The sequence below is a fragment of the Geotrypetes seraphini genome, chromosome 2, assembly GCF_902459505.1.
Source record: "Geotrypetes seraphini chromosome 2, aGeoSer1.1, whole genome shotgun sequence".
NCBI classification, from domain to species: domain Eukaryota; kingdom Metazoa; phylum Chordata; class Amphibia; order Gymnophiona; family Dermophiidae; genus Geotrypetes; species Geotrypetes seraphini.
Genome location: NC_047085.1, coordinates 447063826 through 447082901, shown reverse-complemented (window position 1 = coordinate 447082901; position 19076 = coordinate 447063826). Strand labels below are relative to the sequence as shown.

The 19076-nt window shown below is 42.6% G+C and overlaps 1 protein-coding gene across 2 annotated transcripts in view; it reads left to right on the top strand.

Annotated features, from left to right (window-relative positions):
- Positions 1–736: 736 nt before the first annotated feature.
- ZNF438 (zinc finger protein 438) overlaps positions 737–19076 on the top strand; it is a 31377-nt gene continuing 13037 nt past the window's right edge. Inside the window, exons 1-2 of one of the 2 annotated variants that reach the window (XM_033931479.1) lie at positions 737–894; positions 1384–1458. In XM_033931479.1, the coding sequence (XP_033787370.1) occupies positions 1407–1458 (52 nt within the window). In that variant the 5' untranslated portion in view covers positions 737–894; positions 1384–1406. The other variant, XM_033931480.1, reaches the window with a different exon arrangement.

Below are 19076 nucleotides of genomic sequence, written 5' to 3'. Positions count from 1 at the left end.
ATTTTCTGTCATTCTGCAGGAAGTCCCATGCTCTTATGTTGACATCATTGGTCGTTCTCTGCCAATCCCACCCACAGAAGAAAAGTACTGCATCATAGGGGGCGGGACTTTACAGAGACGTGTGAAAGAGCATAGGGATTCCCTATTGAAAGACAGCCTGCTGCTGTCATAAAAGAGCATTCCATTCTTAAGGTGGCCTGCCCGAGATCCTGGAAATCCCGGTTTTACCCAGACCCTAATTTACCACAAAGATCAAAAATCTCATTTTCTTCCTACATTCCGTTTCTTTTTTAAACGCAAAGCAAATAACAGTAAAAAAGCGGAGTAGGAGAGAGGATGTATGTCTCAAATAGCCCTGCTATACTCTTTTCCCCCTAATACATTTTCAGAATTTTTTTTCACAATTTATATATTTCACATACGACACTTCGAAATTATTCTTTGTGAATACCACAGCAGTAAAATCGCAATATTACTACTGTAGTAAAAACCCACTGCAATTTTGGCAACCTGCTCGTTTCACTATGTATTTTGGAAAGCTTAAAAAAAAAAAAAAAAAAAATTTCCAGCAAAGTAAACTGCTTCTGTTTGGGATGGGTAATATTTAATACTAAAAGGTCATCATCTTTCCTTCAACAAATCTGCAACCAGCAATTCGCCCCTGAGCACAACACAAAGGTCAAGCGTCACCTCGGAAAACCAAACCAAAACAACAGAGCGTGAGCACGCCGGGGACACAAAGAGCGGAAGTGGCTTGAAAAGTTCTCGCGATATTTGTGAATTGAGTGCACGCGGGACCTGCAGCCGTCGTCGCCACTTCGTCATGGGGGCGCGCGTTCTCCTGGCAGCGGAAGAGGATGGCGCGTTGGTGGGCGTAGTGCAGCCGAGATCGTGGTGAGCGCGAGCGCTAAGGTTGCATACGAGTCGTGTGACTCGTCTGTTGTCGCCGGCGGGGGAAGGCCATTGGCGAGGAAGCAGTTGTAGGCTCAGTTTGATTTTGCTGCCGCTGTTGGCAACCCCTTCTGGGTCGGGGGTGCTCGCTCGGCTCCCTCCAGTGTCATGTAGTGAGTCTTCTGTCTAAAATTTCTCGGCCAGTGCCCCTCCCCCGCCTTTCACCTGCTGTTGCGAGTCAGCGGGGCAGGGCCGCCGTATTTTCCCCTCAGTGTTTAAAAAAATAATGCCCTTTGATGGAGAATGTGGGTGGGCTGAGTCAGTGGGCGTAACAATAACAAACCATTAAAAAAATATATAAGCGTTAATTGAAAAAAAAAAAAATTATTTCATCCTATTTCCAATTGTGGTTTATTTGCCTTAAAAGTGACGTTTTAAAACTGTTCTGAATCCGTTTTTTTCTTTTTTTTTTTTTGCATGTTAATCCTACAGAGAAAATTGTGGTCCAAAAAGCTATGTTGGATCAGCAAGCCCAAGAAATTTTTGCTGGAAAGAAAGCAGCCCCAGGTACATGATATGTTTTAAGTTACATTGAGAGTGGCTGATTAGAATTCAGATGTGTTACAAATGTTTTATGCCCCCCCCCCCCTAAACAAAATACCTTATTTATACAAGTAACTGCAAGGCTGGAAAAAATAAAGCAGATACCAGTTGCCACCCCTCAGCTGACCCAACCCAATTATCTCCACACAGCTTTATTTGTGGGAAGAAGCAGATAATTTAAAATCATGTATATGGCTCAAATCTATCCTCTTTTTTTTTTTTTTCCTAATTTTCTTCCTAGTGTCCTGTCACTTCCATCCTTCTCTCTACATCTTAGTAGAGAATGACACGGTGGCTGTTACCCACGGCTAGTCAGCCAAAATGGTGAGGGCGGAAAAAGTGCTCACTGCGGGTACAGGGACAAGGCCATCCACCACCCTGTGGGGCGGCGAATGGCCTTGTCCCCGCAGTTAAGGGAAGGAATGCGCGCGGCCCCCTCCCTCCTTCCTACCTACCTGAATCTATCTATCTCCCTCCCTCCCCCTTACCTTTGCGGCGCATTTTGAGTAACTTTCACAAAGCCATCGAAGTCTGCAAGCAGTAGCGTGCATGTGTGGGCGGAAGCTTCTCCTCTTGACACAACTTCCGTCCACACACGTACGCTACTGTTTGCAGACTCCGACGGCTTTGTGAAAGTTACTCAAAACGCGCTGTGAAGGTAAAGGGGAGGGAGATAGATAGATTCGGGTAGGAAGGAGGGAGGGAGGCCGAAGGGCGGTGAGGTGGCGAGAGGAAAGGACAGGCGCTGAAGAAGGGTAGAGAGGAACAGACGCTGAAAGGACATGGGGAAGACAGAGTGGGGAGAAGACGCTGAAGGGAAATTGGTAATAGAGAGTGGGGAGAAGATGCTATAAGGGAAGAAGACAGAGATGCCAGACAATGGGAGAGTGGAGGGAAGAAGATGGGTGCCAGACCAATTGGGGGGTGGGGGTGAAGGGAGAGGCACAGTCCAGAGCAAATGGAAGACGCAGAGAGAAGACAGACTGGATGGAAGGAATTGAATGAGAAGATGAGGGAAGCAGAAACCAGACAACAAAGGTAGAAAAAAAATTTATATTTATTTATTTATTTTTTTGCTTTAGGATAAAGTAGTATATTAGTTGTGTTTATAAAAATTTATAAACAAAGCTCTGCCAGCTGAACATCTTTTTCTCTAGTTCAGCAGCCAGAAATTTGATTTATAAGGAAGAAATAAGCTAAATATTGAAGTGCTGAAGCTTGTAAGGATACTACGGGGACGGGGCAGGGACGGTGGTCACGGGGACAAATTTTTTCCCTGTGTCATTCTCTTCAACTTTGATCCTCTATCTTCTCAGAGCTATTTTCTCAGCTTATCCCCTCTATTTGCCCTCCCTCCTGAGTCCCATACAGTAGTTCTCCCTGTCCTCATTTGTTTCTCTTTCTTAAGCCCACCCCTTTTTGTATTACAGCCCACGCACGCATACCCTCACTGCACTTCGGCTTGCACTACTGATTTCAATTCTGTTCTCCCTTTCACAGCCCGTCTCTTCTCTTGAACTTGTCTCCATTCACAATCCATGTCTTCCAACTCTCAATGCCTATTCTTCTCCTTCTTCTTCAGTTTCACTATGGTATTATTCTCTTCTGTATCCTTTTCCCCCTTTCTTAGCCAGGATTCCTTCTTTTGGCTATAATACTGCTGTGAGAGTCTAGGGGAGTTATCTTCTAGCCAGTACCCACTTTCTACCGCTAGCCTCTCTTCTTCAAGTCCCTCTAACATTCCCACCAACAGTTCTCTTGCATCCCTCACATGTTCTCTGCCCCTCCATGCAACCTCTCCCCACCCCTGTTTTGTCACCCTTCCCCCCCTGTTTTGTCACCTTTCTCACTTTGCCATTCCTTTCCCTGCAATTTACTCCAAATCACTTCTTTGCTTGGCTGCTTCCTCTCACCTCCTGCTCTCTGCCGTGCTCCAGTGCATGCTGTTCCGGTCTCGTCATCATTGGCTCACTTGCCACGTACTGAATTTTCATTGTTTCAGCTGGGACACAATGAACCAGTCACAAACGACCTGAGTCCCTGAGGTCATTTGTGATACAGAAGAACCAATGAAAGAAAATCAGGAAGTAAGCTAGCACTGCAGTGTGGAGAGGAGAACTGATGATACGAGTAGCAAACCTGCCCAAAACAAGCCCAGTTCCAACAAAAACTAGCCCATGAACCACTGAATATGTTGCTGTCCCAGTACATCCATCCAAGAACCCTGCAGGTTCATTATTTGATTGAATTTGATCCCCCTTCATTTTGACTGAGCAAGTAAGCTCCTTCATTTTGACTGAGTAAGTAAGCTAAACAGAGTTGGTGACTATGCATCTGCTCAAAATGTTATCTTAACTCCACCTGTATCTGATTGTCTGTAGCAAATCTTGACACAATGTTTATTCTTTCAATATTTGGATAATTGAAATGAAAAATCTAGGAGTTCTCAAAATATGCAAATTCTCAATTCAAGGTAAAGGACCAAAAAGTTAAAAAGGATGAGAGAGAGTGACATTAGTCAAATTTTGCAACCACACATACAGGTTGGAATTAAATAATAATCGTAGGTCAAGAAACTCTACTACAAAATTGAGCTCTCACTTATCCCCCCCCCCAAAAAAAAAAATAAAATAAATTTGTCACAGTAATTCTACAGCCAACATGGGAAGACTCAAAATATCAAAATAACACTTATCTTCTTGATTACTCACTACCAAATGTTCATCATGTCAAGTCTGATCAAAGCTCAAATTTCCCAAAAGGGGCACCCCTGTTTTGCTCTAGCTGCTTCAGGGGAATCATCGTGTCTTAATCTCAAGGCTGATTCCAAAATGGCTGCAGAGATAGAAAAAGCCAACATTGTGTTTAAAGACTCACTATAGTAGTGTCATAAAACCACACACCAGTCATATTTAGAAAAATAAAGCAATATGATTAGTAGATAATTTTTTTAAAAATTTATATACTTTCTATTCAGTAGCAATATTCAGCCCATAAGTTTATACTGTATTCTGCCTGGCTTTCAAGATCATTCATGGCATCCTTCTGCCCCTAATCCCTCTATTCTTCCTCGCCCCGACACCAACTACCACCAGATCTGCACACAGACATAAACTATCCTTCCCCTCTCTACACGGCATCCTCCACGCAGGTAAACTGGGTAGATACCTCCTCTCCAAAATCACCGGCCTCTGGAACGATCTCACTGTCCCGCTGCGGAACCTGGACTCCCTCCAACTATTCCAAAAACAACTGAAAACCTGGCTTTTCTCTAGCATATAATAATCTCTTCTCCTGATTGCATCCCCTCTTTTTATGCTTTGTAAACTCTTTCTCTTCTCTCTTCCCATATTTTTTAAACTCTGTAAACCGTGTCGAGCTCCACTTCAGTGGAGAAGATGCGGTATATAAACCTAAGGCTTAGTTTAGTTTAGTTTATTCAACCAAAAAGTCCATTTTGTTCTTTTTGCCTTCAAAAAATACAACAATGCTCATGGAACCCACCTTAAGGAATCAAAAAGAATGGTTAATATTTTTTTACAATGAGGAACCAAAGGTTCAAACAGTTTGAATATTGATACCAATGTTCTCTAGGGTAGGTGAGGTTTGCCCCGCATAATGGGGTTCTTTTATTAAGGTGCATTAACCGATTTAGCGTGCAGTAAATCCTAAGACATCCATTATATTCCTGTGGGCATCTTAGCATTTAGCGCTATGCTAAATCGGTTTGCACATCTTAATAAAAGGACCCCAATATAATCCATAGGGCATATTGCCAATCATATAATGTATATTTGATAATCAGTTGCAAAGTGTAAACTTGGCTAATGTAGTAATCATATGATGAACATTGATAGAAAATATTCATTTGAAGATAAGTGCTATTTTGGCCGCGTCTTCTATGTTGGCTGTCGAATTACTCTGAAGAATAAAATATTGTTGTCTTTTTAATAAGTGAGAGCTCTTCTATTTTGTATGTAGAGGGTTTTTTTTTTGTTTGTTTTACATCTATGACTATATAATTCCAACTTGTGGTTGTGAAATTTTTGACTGAGGTGTTTTTCTTTACTTTGACATTTTGCCTTGAATTTAAGACTTTGAATGTTTTGGGAAGAGCTAGCTGTTTTATTCTGACTCTGAGTAGCAATTTTTTTTATATTTATCTACTCAATTTATCTTTTTTTGTGTGACCTGGTAGGCGACAGTTTACTTACCAATATTCTTTTCTCTTCATGTGTGCAGTCCTTTGGATAGAAGTTATGTGGTACTATTTCCTGTTGAATTTTTATTCTGGTAGACTCAATTCATTCTTTATCATATAGTTCCACCCAATTATAGAGATATAGGGCTCCTTTTACTAAGCTGTGCTAGCGTTTTTAGCGCATGCTGAAAATTAGCGTGCGCTAACCCCTGCACCAGCTTTATAGAGGTGTTAGCGTGTAGTGCGTGCTAAAACCGCTAGCTCAGCTTAGTAAAAGGAGCCCATAATTTGTATTATGGTAAATGTCCCATGATTTAGCCTCCTCCCACCAGGTCTCTGAGATGTCTATTATATGTATACACTTCCACCTCCGTATTCGTGAATTCCTTATCTACGGATTCGCTTATTTGTGGCTTTAAACCTAAAAATACTTTTTCTTTTTTCTGGCTATCATAAGCCCTGAAAGCCCCCCCTTAAGCCTTACCTGGTGGTTTTCGGCACAGGAGCGATCTTCCCACGCTCCTGCCCCGTGCAGATCGCTCACAGAAAATGGCTCGAGAGACTACAGGAGCTCAAGGCAGCCATTTCCTGTGAGCAATCTGCACGGGGCAGGAGCGTGGGAAGATCACTTCTGCCTGAAAACCCACTAGACCACCAGGTAAGGCTTAAGGGGTGGCTTTCAGGGCTTAAAATAGCCGGGGGAAGCGGGGCTTAGGGGCAGAACCGGACCGAATATTATTCGCGGTTTTTTAATATTTGTGGCCCGGCTCTGCCCCTAACCCCCGCGAATACGGAGGGGGAAGTGTATCTTCATTCAGGGCCAGTGTGCGTTTGATTTAAATCATGGTCTTCCAAGTTTATTTAAAATTTGTTAATCCGCTTATCAAATTTCTAAGCAGAGTACATAGGCTATAAAATTGGGTTGTACATAATAAAATAATACAGATAGACATACTTTAATGTATATTCAGAAAGGAGGGGAGAACTACATTGGTAAATAGGACAGAGAGACATATAGGCTTAACACGGGAGGTAAAGGGATCCCAAGTGTTAGAAGGCTTGAAGATAAAGAATTTACAGATCAAAGGCATGTTTAAATATAAGAAAGTTTTTAACTTTGACTTAAAGCGGTCTAATGTTGTTTCTTTTCTTAGAGATTGGCATAGAATTCCAGAGTTGTGGGACCATTATTGAAAAGATGGTTGAGCGAGTTGTATTTATGTAGCATAATGAGGGAATCAATAGCAAGTGTTGGGTGTTTGAACGGAGGGATCTTGTAGGGGCATATGGAATGAGGAATCTATCTATAAATTCAGGGCAATTGGTTGCCCTTGCTTTAAATAGAAACATGATGGCATATAAAGGCCAAATGGCCCATCTAGTCTGCCCATCCACAGTAACCATTATCTCTTTCTCTCTCTAAGAGATCTCACATGCCTATCTCACTCGTTCTTGAATTCAGACAGTCTCTATCTCCACCACTTCTTCTGGGAGACTGTTCTACGCAACTATTACCCTTTCTGTAAAAGTATATACTTTGATTATTCTGAAGCCTATCACCTCTTAACTTCATCCTATGCCCTCTCATTCCAGAGCTTCCTTTCAATTGAAAGAAACTCGACTCATGCTCATTTACGCCATGTAGGTATTTAAGGAAATTGTCAAAGAAATTACTTCACGTAGGTATTTAAACGTCTCTTATATCTCCCCTCTCCCGCCTTTCCTCTACAGCAGGAGTGTCAAATGTTGATCCTTGAGGGCCACAATCCAGTTGGTCTTTCAGGATTTCCCCAATGACTATTCATGAGATCTACTAGCATATAATGAAAGCAGTACATGCAAATAGATCTCATGCATAGTCATTGGGGAAATCCTGAAAACCCAACTGTATTGCGGCCCTCGAAGACCAAAATTTGACACCCCTGCTCTCAAGTATACATATTGAGATCTTTAAGTCTGTCCCTATACACCTTATGATGAAGACCATGTACCATTTTAGTAGCCTTTCTCTGGACCAACTCTATTCTTTTTATATCTTTTTTGAAGATGCGGTCTCCAGAATAGTACACAATATTCTAAATGAGGTCTCACCAGAATCTTATTCAGGGGAATCAATACCTCCTTTTTCCTACTGGCCATACCTCTTCATATACACTAAATCCTTCTAGCTTTCGTCATCATCTTTTCAGCCTGTTCGACCACATTAAGAGCATCACATAAAATCACACCCAAGTCCCGCTCTTCTTTCGTGCCTTTCTTAGCATTAAATTTTAGCTGCCAAGTTCCAGGCCATTCTTCAAGCTTCGCTAGGTCTTTCTTCATGTCATTCACACCATCCGGTGTGTCTACTCTATTGCAGATTTTGGTTTCATCCGCAAAGAGGCAAATCTTACCTGACAGCCCTTCAGCAATATCGCTTATAAAAATGTTAAAAAGAACTGGCCCAAGAACCGAACCTTGAGGCACACTACTGGTAACATCCTTTTCCTCAGAGCAATCTCCATTGACCACTACCCTCCGTCGTCTTCCACTTAAGCAGTTCCTGACCCAGTCACTTTGGGGCCCATCCCAAGAGCACTCAGTTTATTTGCCATCTGTGTGGTACATTGTCAAAGGCTTTGCTAAAATCTAAATACACCACATCTAGCACACCCCCTCTATCCAATTCTCTGGTCACCCAGTCAAAGAAATTGATCAGATTTGTCTGACAATACCTAGTGAATCCATGTTGCCTCTGGTCCTGTAATCCACCAGATTCCAGAAACTTTACCATTCTCTATTTTAAAAAGCATTTCCATTAATTTGCTTACCACAGAAGTAAAATTTACTGGCATGTAATTCCCTACTTCTTCCTTCCACTTTTGTGTAGAGGGACCACATCCGCCCTTCTCCAGTCCTCTGGTATCACTCCCAACTCTAGAAAAATATTGAAAAGGTCAGTCAGCGGAGCTACCAGAACTTCTCTAGATTCCTTCAGCATCCTCGGATGTACGAGTACATCATCTGGCCCCATCGCTTTGTCTTTCTTTAATTTAGCTAGCCTCTCATGAACACAACCCTCTGAAAATTGATCAGGGTCTACCACTCCACCATCCCTATTCACATTTGTCTTCTGCAGTCCTGCTCCCAGATCTTCAGCTGTGAACAGAAATATTTGTTGAGTAATTCAACCTTTTCTTCTTCAGCTTCTACATATTCTGACCCCTTCACTTTTGAGTCTCATAATGTTACTTTTGTACTTCTTCCTATCACTGATATATCTAAAAAAATGTTTTGTCTCCCCGTTTTACCATGTCAGCTATTTTTTTCTTCCATTTGTATCTTTGCTTTCCTGACTTCTCGACCAGCCTCTCTTAACTCTTCCAGATATTTTTTGCCTGTCATTCTTTTTCTTTGATCTTTTGTAGTTTATGAAAGCTAACCTCTTATTCCTTACCTTCTCAGCTACCACTTTTGAGAACCAAAGCAGCCTTCTTTTCCTCTTACTTTTACTTACTTGCCTCACAAAAAAATTTTTCACCTTTACAGTAAATCCTTTCAGTTTTGCCCACTGCATTTCTACTCCTTCCAGATGTTCCCATACAGACAACAATTCCTTGATATAATCTCCCATCCGAACAAAGTTAGTTTTAAAAAAAGTCTAGAACCTTTACTTTTGAATGAGCCCTCTCTATACCCATCTTAATATTAAACCGTACCATGCAGTGATCACTGGATGCCAGATGATCACCAAGTATAACATCAGAAACACTTCCCCATTTGTAAGCATTAAGACCAGTATGACACCATCCCTCGTGGGTTCCATTACCAACTGCTGGAACAGTTCTTGTAGAAAATCCAGGATCTTTCTACTTCTAGAAGACCCTGCAATAGGGTTAAATCAATCAACATCTGGCATGTTAAAATCACCTATTAGTAAAACTTTTCCTTTTTTAGATATATTCTGAACGTCTACTATTAAATTTCTGTCTACTTTTTATTTCTGTGAAGGAGGCCTGTATACCACACAATGTAAATATATTTACCATTCCCTCTTTCTAAATTGATCCACAGTGCCTCTTCCTTGCCCTGCAGATCCTGCAATTGTATGGCTTTAATATGATCTTTAACATATATGGTACTCCCCCCTGTCTTTCCTGAACAGATTATAGCCCAGTATAACTACACCCCAGTCATGGTTCTCCATGAACCATGTCTCTATGATCACCACTATATCCAACTCATCTTTTTCCATCACTGCTTCTAGATCCAGAATTTTGTTTCCCATACTTCGAGTATTAGTATATACTGCTTTCCAGACATTTTCCCCTTTTTCCATCCATGTAGAGGTATTCAGTGATTTAGCTGAGGGCTTATACTCACCATGTGGCTTTGATCACCCTTCCCCATCACTTCTAGTTTAAAGCCCTCTTCAGTAGATTAGTCAGCCTGCCGCCAAAGACACTGCTTCCCTTCTTTGATAGATGTATACCACCCCTGCTCAACAGCCCTTGGAAAAATCATCCCATGGTCCAGGAAGCCAAAATGCTCTCGAAGACACTATCCACATAGCCACTCATTCACTTCCAGGAAGCGTGCTTCTCTGACCTGGCTCTTACCCTCGACAGGGAGGATGGATGAGAATACCACCTACACACCTGACTGCTTCACCTTCTCTCCCAGAGCCAGAAAGTCACTTTTGATATGTTTGCAGGGGGTACCTGGCAGTATCATTAGTGCCAGTGTGGATGAGCAGCATCGGATAATAGTCATCAGGCTTAATGAGTCTTGGTAATCTCTCTGTAACATCTTGGAGTTTAGCACCAGGCAGACAGCATACCTCACGGGACATCATGTCTGGTCTGCAGATAGATGCTTCTGTACTCCTTCTGTACGCCAACCACCACTACTTTACGCCTCCTAGTGATCATGGATCCAGAAATATTAGGGATTTTAAGCTTTGGTCCTTCATCTCCCAGGGATGCTCTCATTTCCTCCACTTCCAGGGCAGCATACTGGTTCTTCAATTCAAGGGCAGGTGGTGTAATAGTACCAATCTTGCAAGATTTCATAATCTGAGTCCAGTTGTCTTCCCTCAGCACAGCCTCTTCCCCACTGCTAGAAATCTTTAAAACCTCATGAACCATTTTATCGATATACCTCTCATTCTCACGGATGCTTCTCATTCTTTCCACCTCTTCTCTCAATTACTATACTTTCTTAATGAGGGATTCAAGCTGAAGACAGCTGGCAAATGGAAACACTCCCTCTGCCTGGGTAACATTTTCTGTCTGCAGAGAAACAAGCTGTAACCTGAGCAGCAACTTTGGTGACATGATGTTTCCCAGCCATAATGTGTTTGTAGAAGTAAACTAAACTAAACCTTAAGTTTGTATACCACATCATCTCCACAATCGTAGAGCTCGGCACGGTTTACAGGAAATGGTGTAGAGAAGGAACTCCAATGAGGGTAATAAGACAGTGAAGAGAAAGTTTAGAGGGACTTAGTATAGCAAGGAGGAGGACATATTACATTTTTGAGAATAGCCAGGTTTTCAGATGTTTTCGGAAAAGTTGGAGGATGCCCAGATTCCGAAGTGAGGCAGAAAGGTTATTCCAGAGTTCAGTGCATCTGAAGGAGAGGGATGAACCTAGTTTTCTTGGATGGGATATGTCTTTTAATGAGGGGAAGGATAGTTTGAATTGTTGGGTGGCTCTGGTAATGTTGGGATTCGAGGAATTCCAAGATAGTGGGAAAAGGGGAGGAAGGATACCATGTAGGATCTTGAAGGTTAGGCAGGCGCATTTAAAGTTGATCCTATGAAGGTTAGGCAGGCGCATTTAAAGTGGATCCTAGAGACTACTGGAAGCCAGTGAAGTTTGGACAGGAGTGGGGAGACATGGTCAAATTTACTCTTTGCGAAGATTAGTTTTAGCCGCACCTGGAAGAAAAAAGAAAGAACAGAAAAATCCTACCAAAGCGGTGTCCTGTTCTGGTTGACTGAAGAGCCCAAAAAAGCTCCATTTTGGGGTGGGCGAGTAGGAATTAACCTCAAGTGTCACCTCTGGAGTCTAATCTCTAAGAAAGTCTTTAGGAGTAATATTTTATATGTGACTCAATAAGAAATCAGCAGCCAATGTTAATTGATCAGAAGTGGTGTCACGTGGTCAAATATTTTTGCTTTTGTGATAAGTTTCATCGTTGTATTTTCTACAATCTGCAAGCATCTAAGTTCCTTTTTTGTTATTTCTTTGTACAGTGTATTGCAATAGTAGAACCTCGAGATGAGTGAATCAAAATGTTAACTGATGAAGGTTCAAGGAGGTTTGTAAGGGAACATATGATGTGTAGCTTATAAAACCTTTTTTGTACTACAGCATGGATCTGTTGGTGGTAAGTTAGTTTGTTGTCAAAGATGACACCAGGGAGTTTAATGGATTTTACTATTTGAAGAGGAGTAGATTCAATGTTAATGGGAGTATTTAAAACGAGTCCTTCCTTGTAGGGAAAAAGCATCGTTTTGGTTTTAGCGATGTTCAGCACCAACATGTTATTTAACCATTTGCTTATTTTTTCAACTGTTTGGTTGATGTCTTGAATGTCGTCAGGATTATCAGGATCTATCGGGTGGATTAACTGGATATCAGTATATGCATACATCATTAATCCGATTGATTGTCCGAGAGTCAGTAGGGGTGACAAAGATATTGAATGGAAAAGGCAATAGGATGGATCCTTGGGATATACCATATTCATTGGTATAATAATCTGATGATGTGTTATTTATTGTGACTTTAGAGGAATGGTTGGAAAATATGAATTGAACCAATCGAGCTCTTGATTGCTGATTCCTATTGATCTGAGTCTTTGTAGTAATAGGTTGTGGTCTATGGTATCAAATGCTGCTGAAAGGTCCAATGAAATATGTAAAACAGATTTGTGGTGATCTAGATCAGTGTTTCTCAACTCGGTCCTAGAGTACCCCCTTGCCAGTCAGGCTTTCATGACATTCACAAAGAATATGCATAAACTTGATTTGCATACACTGCCTCCATTATATGCAAATTTCTTTCATGCATATTCATTGTGGATATCCTGAAAACCTGACTGACAAGGGGATATGCCAGGACCGAGTTGAGAAACACTGATATAGATAGGTCTAACCATGAGCATTTTATACTATTAAGGAATATACTTTGGAATGATTTTGTCTGAATCTTGTTTGGTTTGGGTGTAGAACTTTTGTTTTTTCTATGAATTCTGAAATTTGGCTGAAGACAATTTTCTGTTTGGTCGATAATCGGATTTATCAGTTGTTTTTTTCCTTAAAGTCTTTAATTATGGGATGATTGGTTGCCTCTTTCCATGCTTTGAGAAATGTTCCTGATGTTAGACTGGTCATAATCAACTTGTGGATATAGATACCAAAGGTAGAAAAGTAACGTTTCTTTCTTGCTGGTATAATCTTATTCTGTTATATATGCACAGTAATCCGTACTGTAGTTGTTGAATCCCAATAGCCACAAATCTGCAGAAGGGTGTCTCTCTCCTTCTGCAGTGGAAAACAGCTCCCTCTTCAGTTTTTCCTTTTCTAAGTGAACTTAGAAGGTAGGCTCTGCTTCTTTTTGAGTATTTTTCCCATCATATTTCAAATTTCTTTGTGACTTCAGTGCTTGGATGTCCCCTTTTTGTGCTTACTCTGCTAGGGAAAGGACGCAATCCCGCATGGCCAGACTATTGCTCCCAGATCAATCTCCTTGGAGTACCTGTGGAGCCAGCCTGTGTAGTATCCCTTAGGAGCTTGGGGGTCTGTTCTCCTGGGAGCTGCTCGCCTACTAATTTATCAGACGCTGAGTGCAGGCTGTGTGGCCCTTCAGTACGAGCCCCCTAGCTATTGGGAAGCTGGCTGCATTGTTTCTTCCCCCCCCCCCCGTTGTTTCATGCAAATTTTCAGGGGTGGAAGTCCGTGGTCAGGGTCTGTCCGACCAGCAACCAGTAGATCTCCATCAACAGTCAAGTTCCAGACAGTCTTTGAGGCAGAAATCCTTTCTCTAAAGGCAGGCTGTTGCAGGGCAGACAGGCACCAGAAGTCACAGTGAGTACTCCCATTATTCATTATGGAGAAGTTTGTGTGTGTTTAGGGGGGGGCCTAGAAATTTTGTTTTTGAGGGGTTAGGTTCCCCACCTCCAAAACCCTAAAATCACTTTTTTTATTTTTGATTTGACCCCAACGGCCCTGTCTGTGGTGCAAATTTTCTGATGATGTCCATCTTGGATTTTTAGCAATCTTTTTAAACTTATTTTTTTCTGCCCCAAAACTGCTTGTTTTGCTCAGAGATCACCTTATATGGATGCCCCAGACCAGGTTAACCCCAATTCCTGCATTTTTTGCGTAGATTTACTGGCTCAGGAGCAGCCGTGTTCCCCGTGCCACAGGACATGAAAGGAAGGGGCAAGAGCTTTGGGCTTAGCCCCTATTCAGTCCTCCAAGGCCTTGGAACCCCCCAAAACCCGGAAGGTTTGGTCTACGGGGAAAGAAATCTCACTCAGAATTCATGAGCAGCGTCCACGGTGGTGGAAGAAACTTTAATTCAGTCTTTTGTTGCGCCATGATCCGGACTCTTATGGACAAAAATCTCCAGCTTTTAATGACACAGGTGGATTATGTGGCTGATGATCTGTATGTCCTTTTCAGAGTCTTGAGCAAAATGTCAGTTTACTCCATTTTCTTCTGCAGGATGCTATGGATCAAACAGTAGGTGGGGGATTCCTCCTCGAAGGCGACCCTGAGTAAACTGGCATTCAAGGAATAGTTAATTTTTGTGAAAGGCTTGGATGATCTTATGGCCAGTGTGCAGGACTGTAAGGCAAAATCCATGCCCAACACCAGACCTTAAGTGTAATTTTCAGACCTCCAAGCACTACTGCCAGTTCTTTGGGGGGGGCGGGGCCTTCAGGCCAAAAATCATTTCAGAACTCTAGACAAAGATTTTAAAGGGCCAGGCACCTCCAGTCTTCAGGATCTCACTCAGCCACAGCTCCCAAGAAGCAGTTATGATGCTACAATGTCAGCCAAGCCACCATGTATCAGAGGGAGCTGTCTGCCTATTTGGGAACATGGGAAGAGATCACCACAGATCTCTGGGTAGTGGAAATTATTCGGGAGGTGGTACAAGCTCGAGTTCTTTCATCCCTTCCAAGACCTTTTTATAGACTCCCCAGCAGGGAAGCCAGAAAAAGTGGCCAAAGTCAGAGCGAACATGCAAAGATTACTGACGCTGGAAGCCATAGAGCCCGTCCTAGAGGAAGATTTGGGCTCCAACAGATACTCAATATACTTCATCGTGCCCAAGAAAGGCTCTGAAGACTGGAGGCTTATTCTGGGCCTCAAAGCGATGAATGCGGCTCTCGGGATATGTTTCTGAATAGAGGCGGAAAGGTCGGTGACTTGCATCGGTGGCCACAGGGGAATTTCTTGCCTCCCTGGATCTGACATAAGAACATAAGAATAGCCTTACTGGGTCAGACAGTGGTCAAGCCCAGTAGCCCGTTCTCACGGTGGCCAATCTAGGTCACTAGTACATGGCTAAAACCCAAAGAGTAGCAATATTCCATGCTACCAAATCAGGGCAAGCAGTGGCTTCCATGTCTTTCTCGATAACAAACTATGGACTTTTACTCCAGGAAATTGTCCAAACCTTTCTTAAAACCAGCTATGCTATCCTCTCTTACCACAGCCTCTGGCAATGCGTTCTAAAGCTTAACTATTCTCCGAGTGAAAAAATATTTCCTCCTATATTTCCCTGTACTTCGAGTGTCCTCTAGCCTTTGTAATTTTTGATGCAGTGAAAAATTAATTCACTTGTACCCGTTCTACTCCACTCAGGATTTTGTAGACTTCAGTCATATTTCCCCTCAGCTGTCTCTTTTCCAAGCTGAAGAGCCCCAACCTTTTTAGTCTTTCCTCATACGAGAGGAGTTCCATCCCCTTTATCATCTTGGTCGCTCTTCTTTGAACCTTTTCTAGTGTCGCTGTATCTTTCTTGAGATAAGGAGACAAGAATTGAATGCAATGCTCCAGGTGAGGTCGCACCATGGAGTGATACAGAGGCATTATAACATTCTTAGTCTTGTTAACCATCCCTTTTAAAATAGTTCCTAGTATCTTGCTTGCTTTTTGGGCCACCGCCGCACATTGGATCTTTGATTCTGGCGGCAGGCTCAGCTGTCCCACCCTAAGCCTGAGGGACTGCTCTATTATGTCCCACAGGTTCAAGAGTAGAGTATCTGTCATATTAGAAGGAAATATTAGGTTCTTACCTCAATAATCTTCTTTCTAGTAGACATAAATTCTATTCCTGAAGCCCGCCTTGTCAACTGTAAATTTGCCTGCTTCTTGCCCCAATAAGGTCTGACAATTCAGATATCTTGTTTTTTTTGGTCTACTGCATTGAAATATCCAAGGGGTTTTGGTCTGCTGCATTGAAGTATCTATACAAATCTCCCACACTCTTGGTGCAGTTGCGCTCAAGTTGGTGACTTGTTTGTTTTTTTCATCTTGTTATATATTGCAAATGTTTGAATTTGGTTATATGTTGCTGATATGAGCAGAACAGACATGTTTCTGGGGAGTGTCCTGTACTAACTCAAATGTATGTCCTATTGGAAACACCCGGGGAACCCACCGAGACACTACAAGATACACTCACAGCATTCATACACAGACCCACTCGCTCAAACCTCAGTCAGAAAAAACAAAAAATTGTGGAGAAAAAGCCTCAGTTTGACTTCATCTGGCAAAAAACTCCACTTAAAGACCATAAGCAAGTGAGGTCCAAAATGTGTTATTCAAAACAGCTGTGAGAAACACAGTAGTAGCCCTCGTAGGAACCACCACAAAAATTTAAGCATGCCAAAAAATTCAAAGCATTCAAAGATGTGAGCACAGTATACAACACACATCAAAGTCTCAAATACAGTCAGTGGTAAGCAGGATAAACACAAACACTTAGCTGCAAAGGGTGTCCAAGCTGTCTTCCAAGCACCCAAACGGTGACAGCCCACTCGGCCCCGCAGCCACTCCTGCCCGACGGAGAAATCACCGTTTCTCTGAGCTGCGTCAGGGGACAATTCCAGCCTACTACACCAGTGACCGATGAGGCTTTCCCAGTGCTCAAACTGCACACATCCAAAACACGTGAAGGCTCAGGCGTGGGATTACTCTGCAACGGACATCTTGAAAAAAGAAGTCCAAACTCCGCCCCATCCCAATCAAACCAATCCAGGGTCAGCTTCACCCGAAGAACGCCGCCCCTCTATCCGGGCATTCAGCTCAGCTGGATGAATGGTCTGCAGATTGTAGATCCACCTCTGTCCCCTCTGACGCAGCTGACGTCTCCAGTCACCACGCCTCACTGAACAGGGGAAATGTTAAATTACCGCACAGCATATTAAAAACGTGTTGAGCTTCAAGGCAGTGCACCACCAGGGGTTCCTCCACTCTCCTGGTATGTATACAAGACTTGTGCTCCAGCAACCTGATCTTTAATTTCCTTGAGGTCTGTTCTATGTATAACATAGAACAGGGGCAAATGATGATATAGATAACCCCCTTTGTAATACAGGACATCTTGCTCCCGAGTTGGTACTTATATCCAGAGGCTGGATGCACAAACTCCGTGGTGTTTATCATCATGGAGCACACTGAACAACTCTCACAACATTGGTGACCCCTCTCCTCATTCTGAACACCCTCCACATGTGCTGTGGGCAACACATTAGGACTCAAAATGTCACACAAGTTTCTATTCCTCCCACATGCGAACAAAATCCTCATCTCCTGGAAACAGGGGTGGATCCTTAAAAGCCCAGCAAGTGTCTGTATTACCCGTTTCACCCGAGGGGACATCTGATTAAATTTTGAAACATTAGTTTGTTCACTCCAGTATTCCAGCAAGGTCTCCCTATGATTGTAGAAAGCCCTTCTGGCTGCTCTCGACACAATAGTATCTGGGTATCCTCTCTGGTGAAACCTCTCCATCAGTGTGCTTGACTGGTGCTGATATTCAGCATTAGAGCTGCAAATACGACAGTATCTAAGAAACTGGGCAATGGAATGCTCGTCTTAGAAGAGAAAGGGTGCATGCTGCTAATTCAAGAAGGGAGTTGCGATCAGTCTCTTTCACAAAAACGTGGTGTTAAAGTGGCCCTTCTGGATTTCCAATCTAACATCCAGAAACGAGATCAGTGTCTGATGATATGACATCTCAAAGCGCAAGGTGGTATGACAGGAGTTGATGTAATCTCTAAACTGGAACAGCTCCTCCAGGGATCCACTCCAAAGACAAAAAATATCGTCGATGAAGCGGGTCCACCCCAGGATCTCTTTATAAAATGTAGATGAATAAATGAACTGCTCCTCAAACTGTCCCATGAAGAGATTAGCAACCGTTGGGGCAAAGGTCGCACCCATAGCTACCCCAGATAGTTGCATAAAAAATTGATTCTCAAACAAAAAATAATTCTTCATGGCTAGAGCACACAAGTCAATCAGGAAATCAGGTGGAATCAACCAGGGACGTGGAAGTTGACATAATGCTTGAAATAACACTTCAAGCGCCTCATCTTGAGGAATTGAGGTATATAGGGCAGCGACATCAAAGGTCACTAAAAAAAGTAATCCCTGATACCTTACAGTCCCACTCCTCCAACAGTCTCAAAAAGTGAGTAGTGTCCTTTAACAGAGATCTCACATTCAGCAAACATGGTTGTAAATGAATATCAGCATACTTACACACCCTTTCAAGCATAGAATCCCTCCCCAAAACAATAGGCTTACGGGGGGGGGGATGTTACTAAGATTTTTATGAATTTTAGGGAGAAGATAGAATACAGGTACCCTAAAGTGCCTACATGTAAGAAAACTGTATTCAGCAGCTGTCACAAAACCTAATTGTTTGCCCTTGTTCACTAACTCCAACAATAACCCAAAAATCTCCATTAGATGGGTCCTGTTGAAGGGCTAAATAATGTTGTTCTTGCCCCAACTGAGCATAAGCTTCAGCCAGGTACTGTCTCTGTCCCCAAATTACAATAGCACCTCCCTTGTCCTCCCTCCGACCACCGATGTAGCAGAGCGCAACCTAACTACTGCATCCCGCTCAGCCCGGGTAAGATTATGATGAAAACAGCCATCAGCCCTTTCCACCACCTCCATATCCTTTAAAACAGCCAGGCGAAAAGCAGTCAATACAGGACCAGGGGGGGTCCAAGCAGATCTATTCCTCACAACCGAGCGGTCCAAACAGAACGTCCGATTGCGAGAAATAGAGACGCAACTGAAGTTTCCGGATAAAAATCTCTAAATCAACCCAGAACTGAAACGGAGAATGTTTCTCCGTC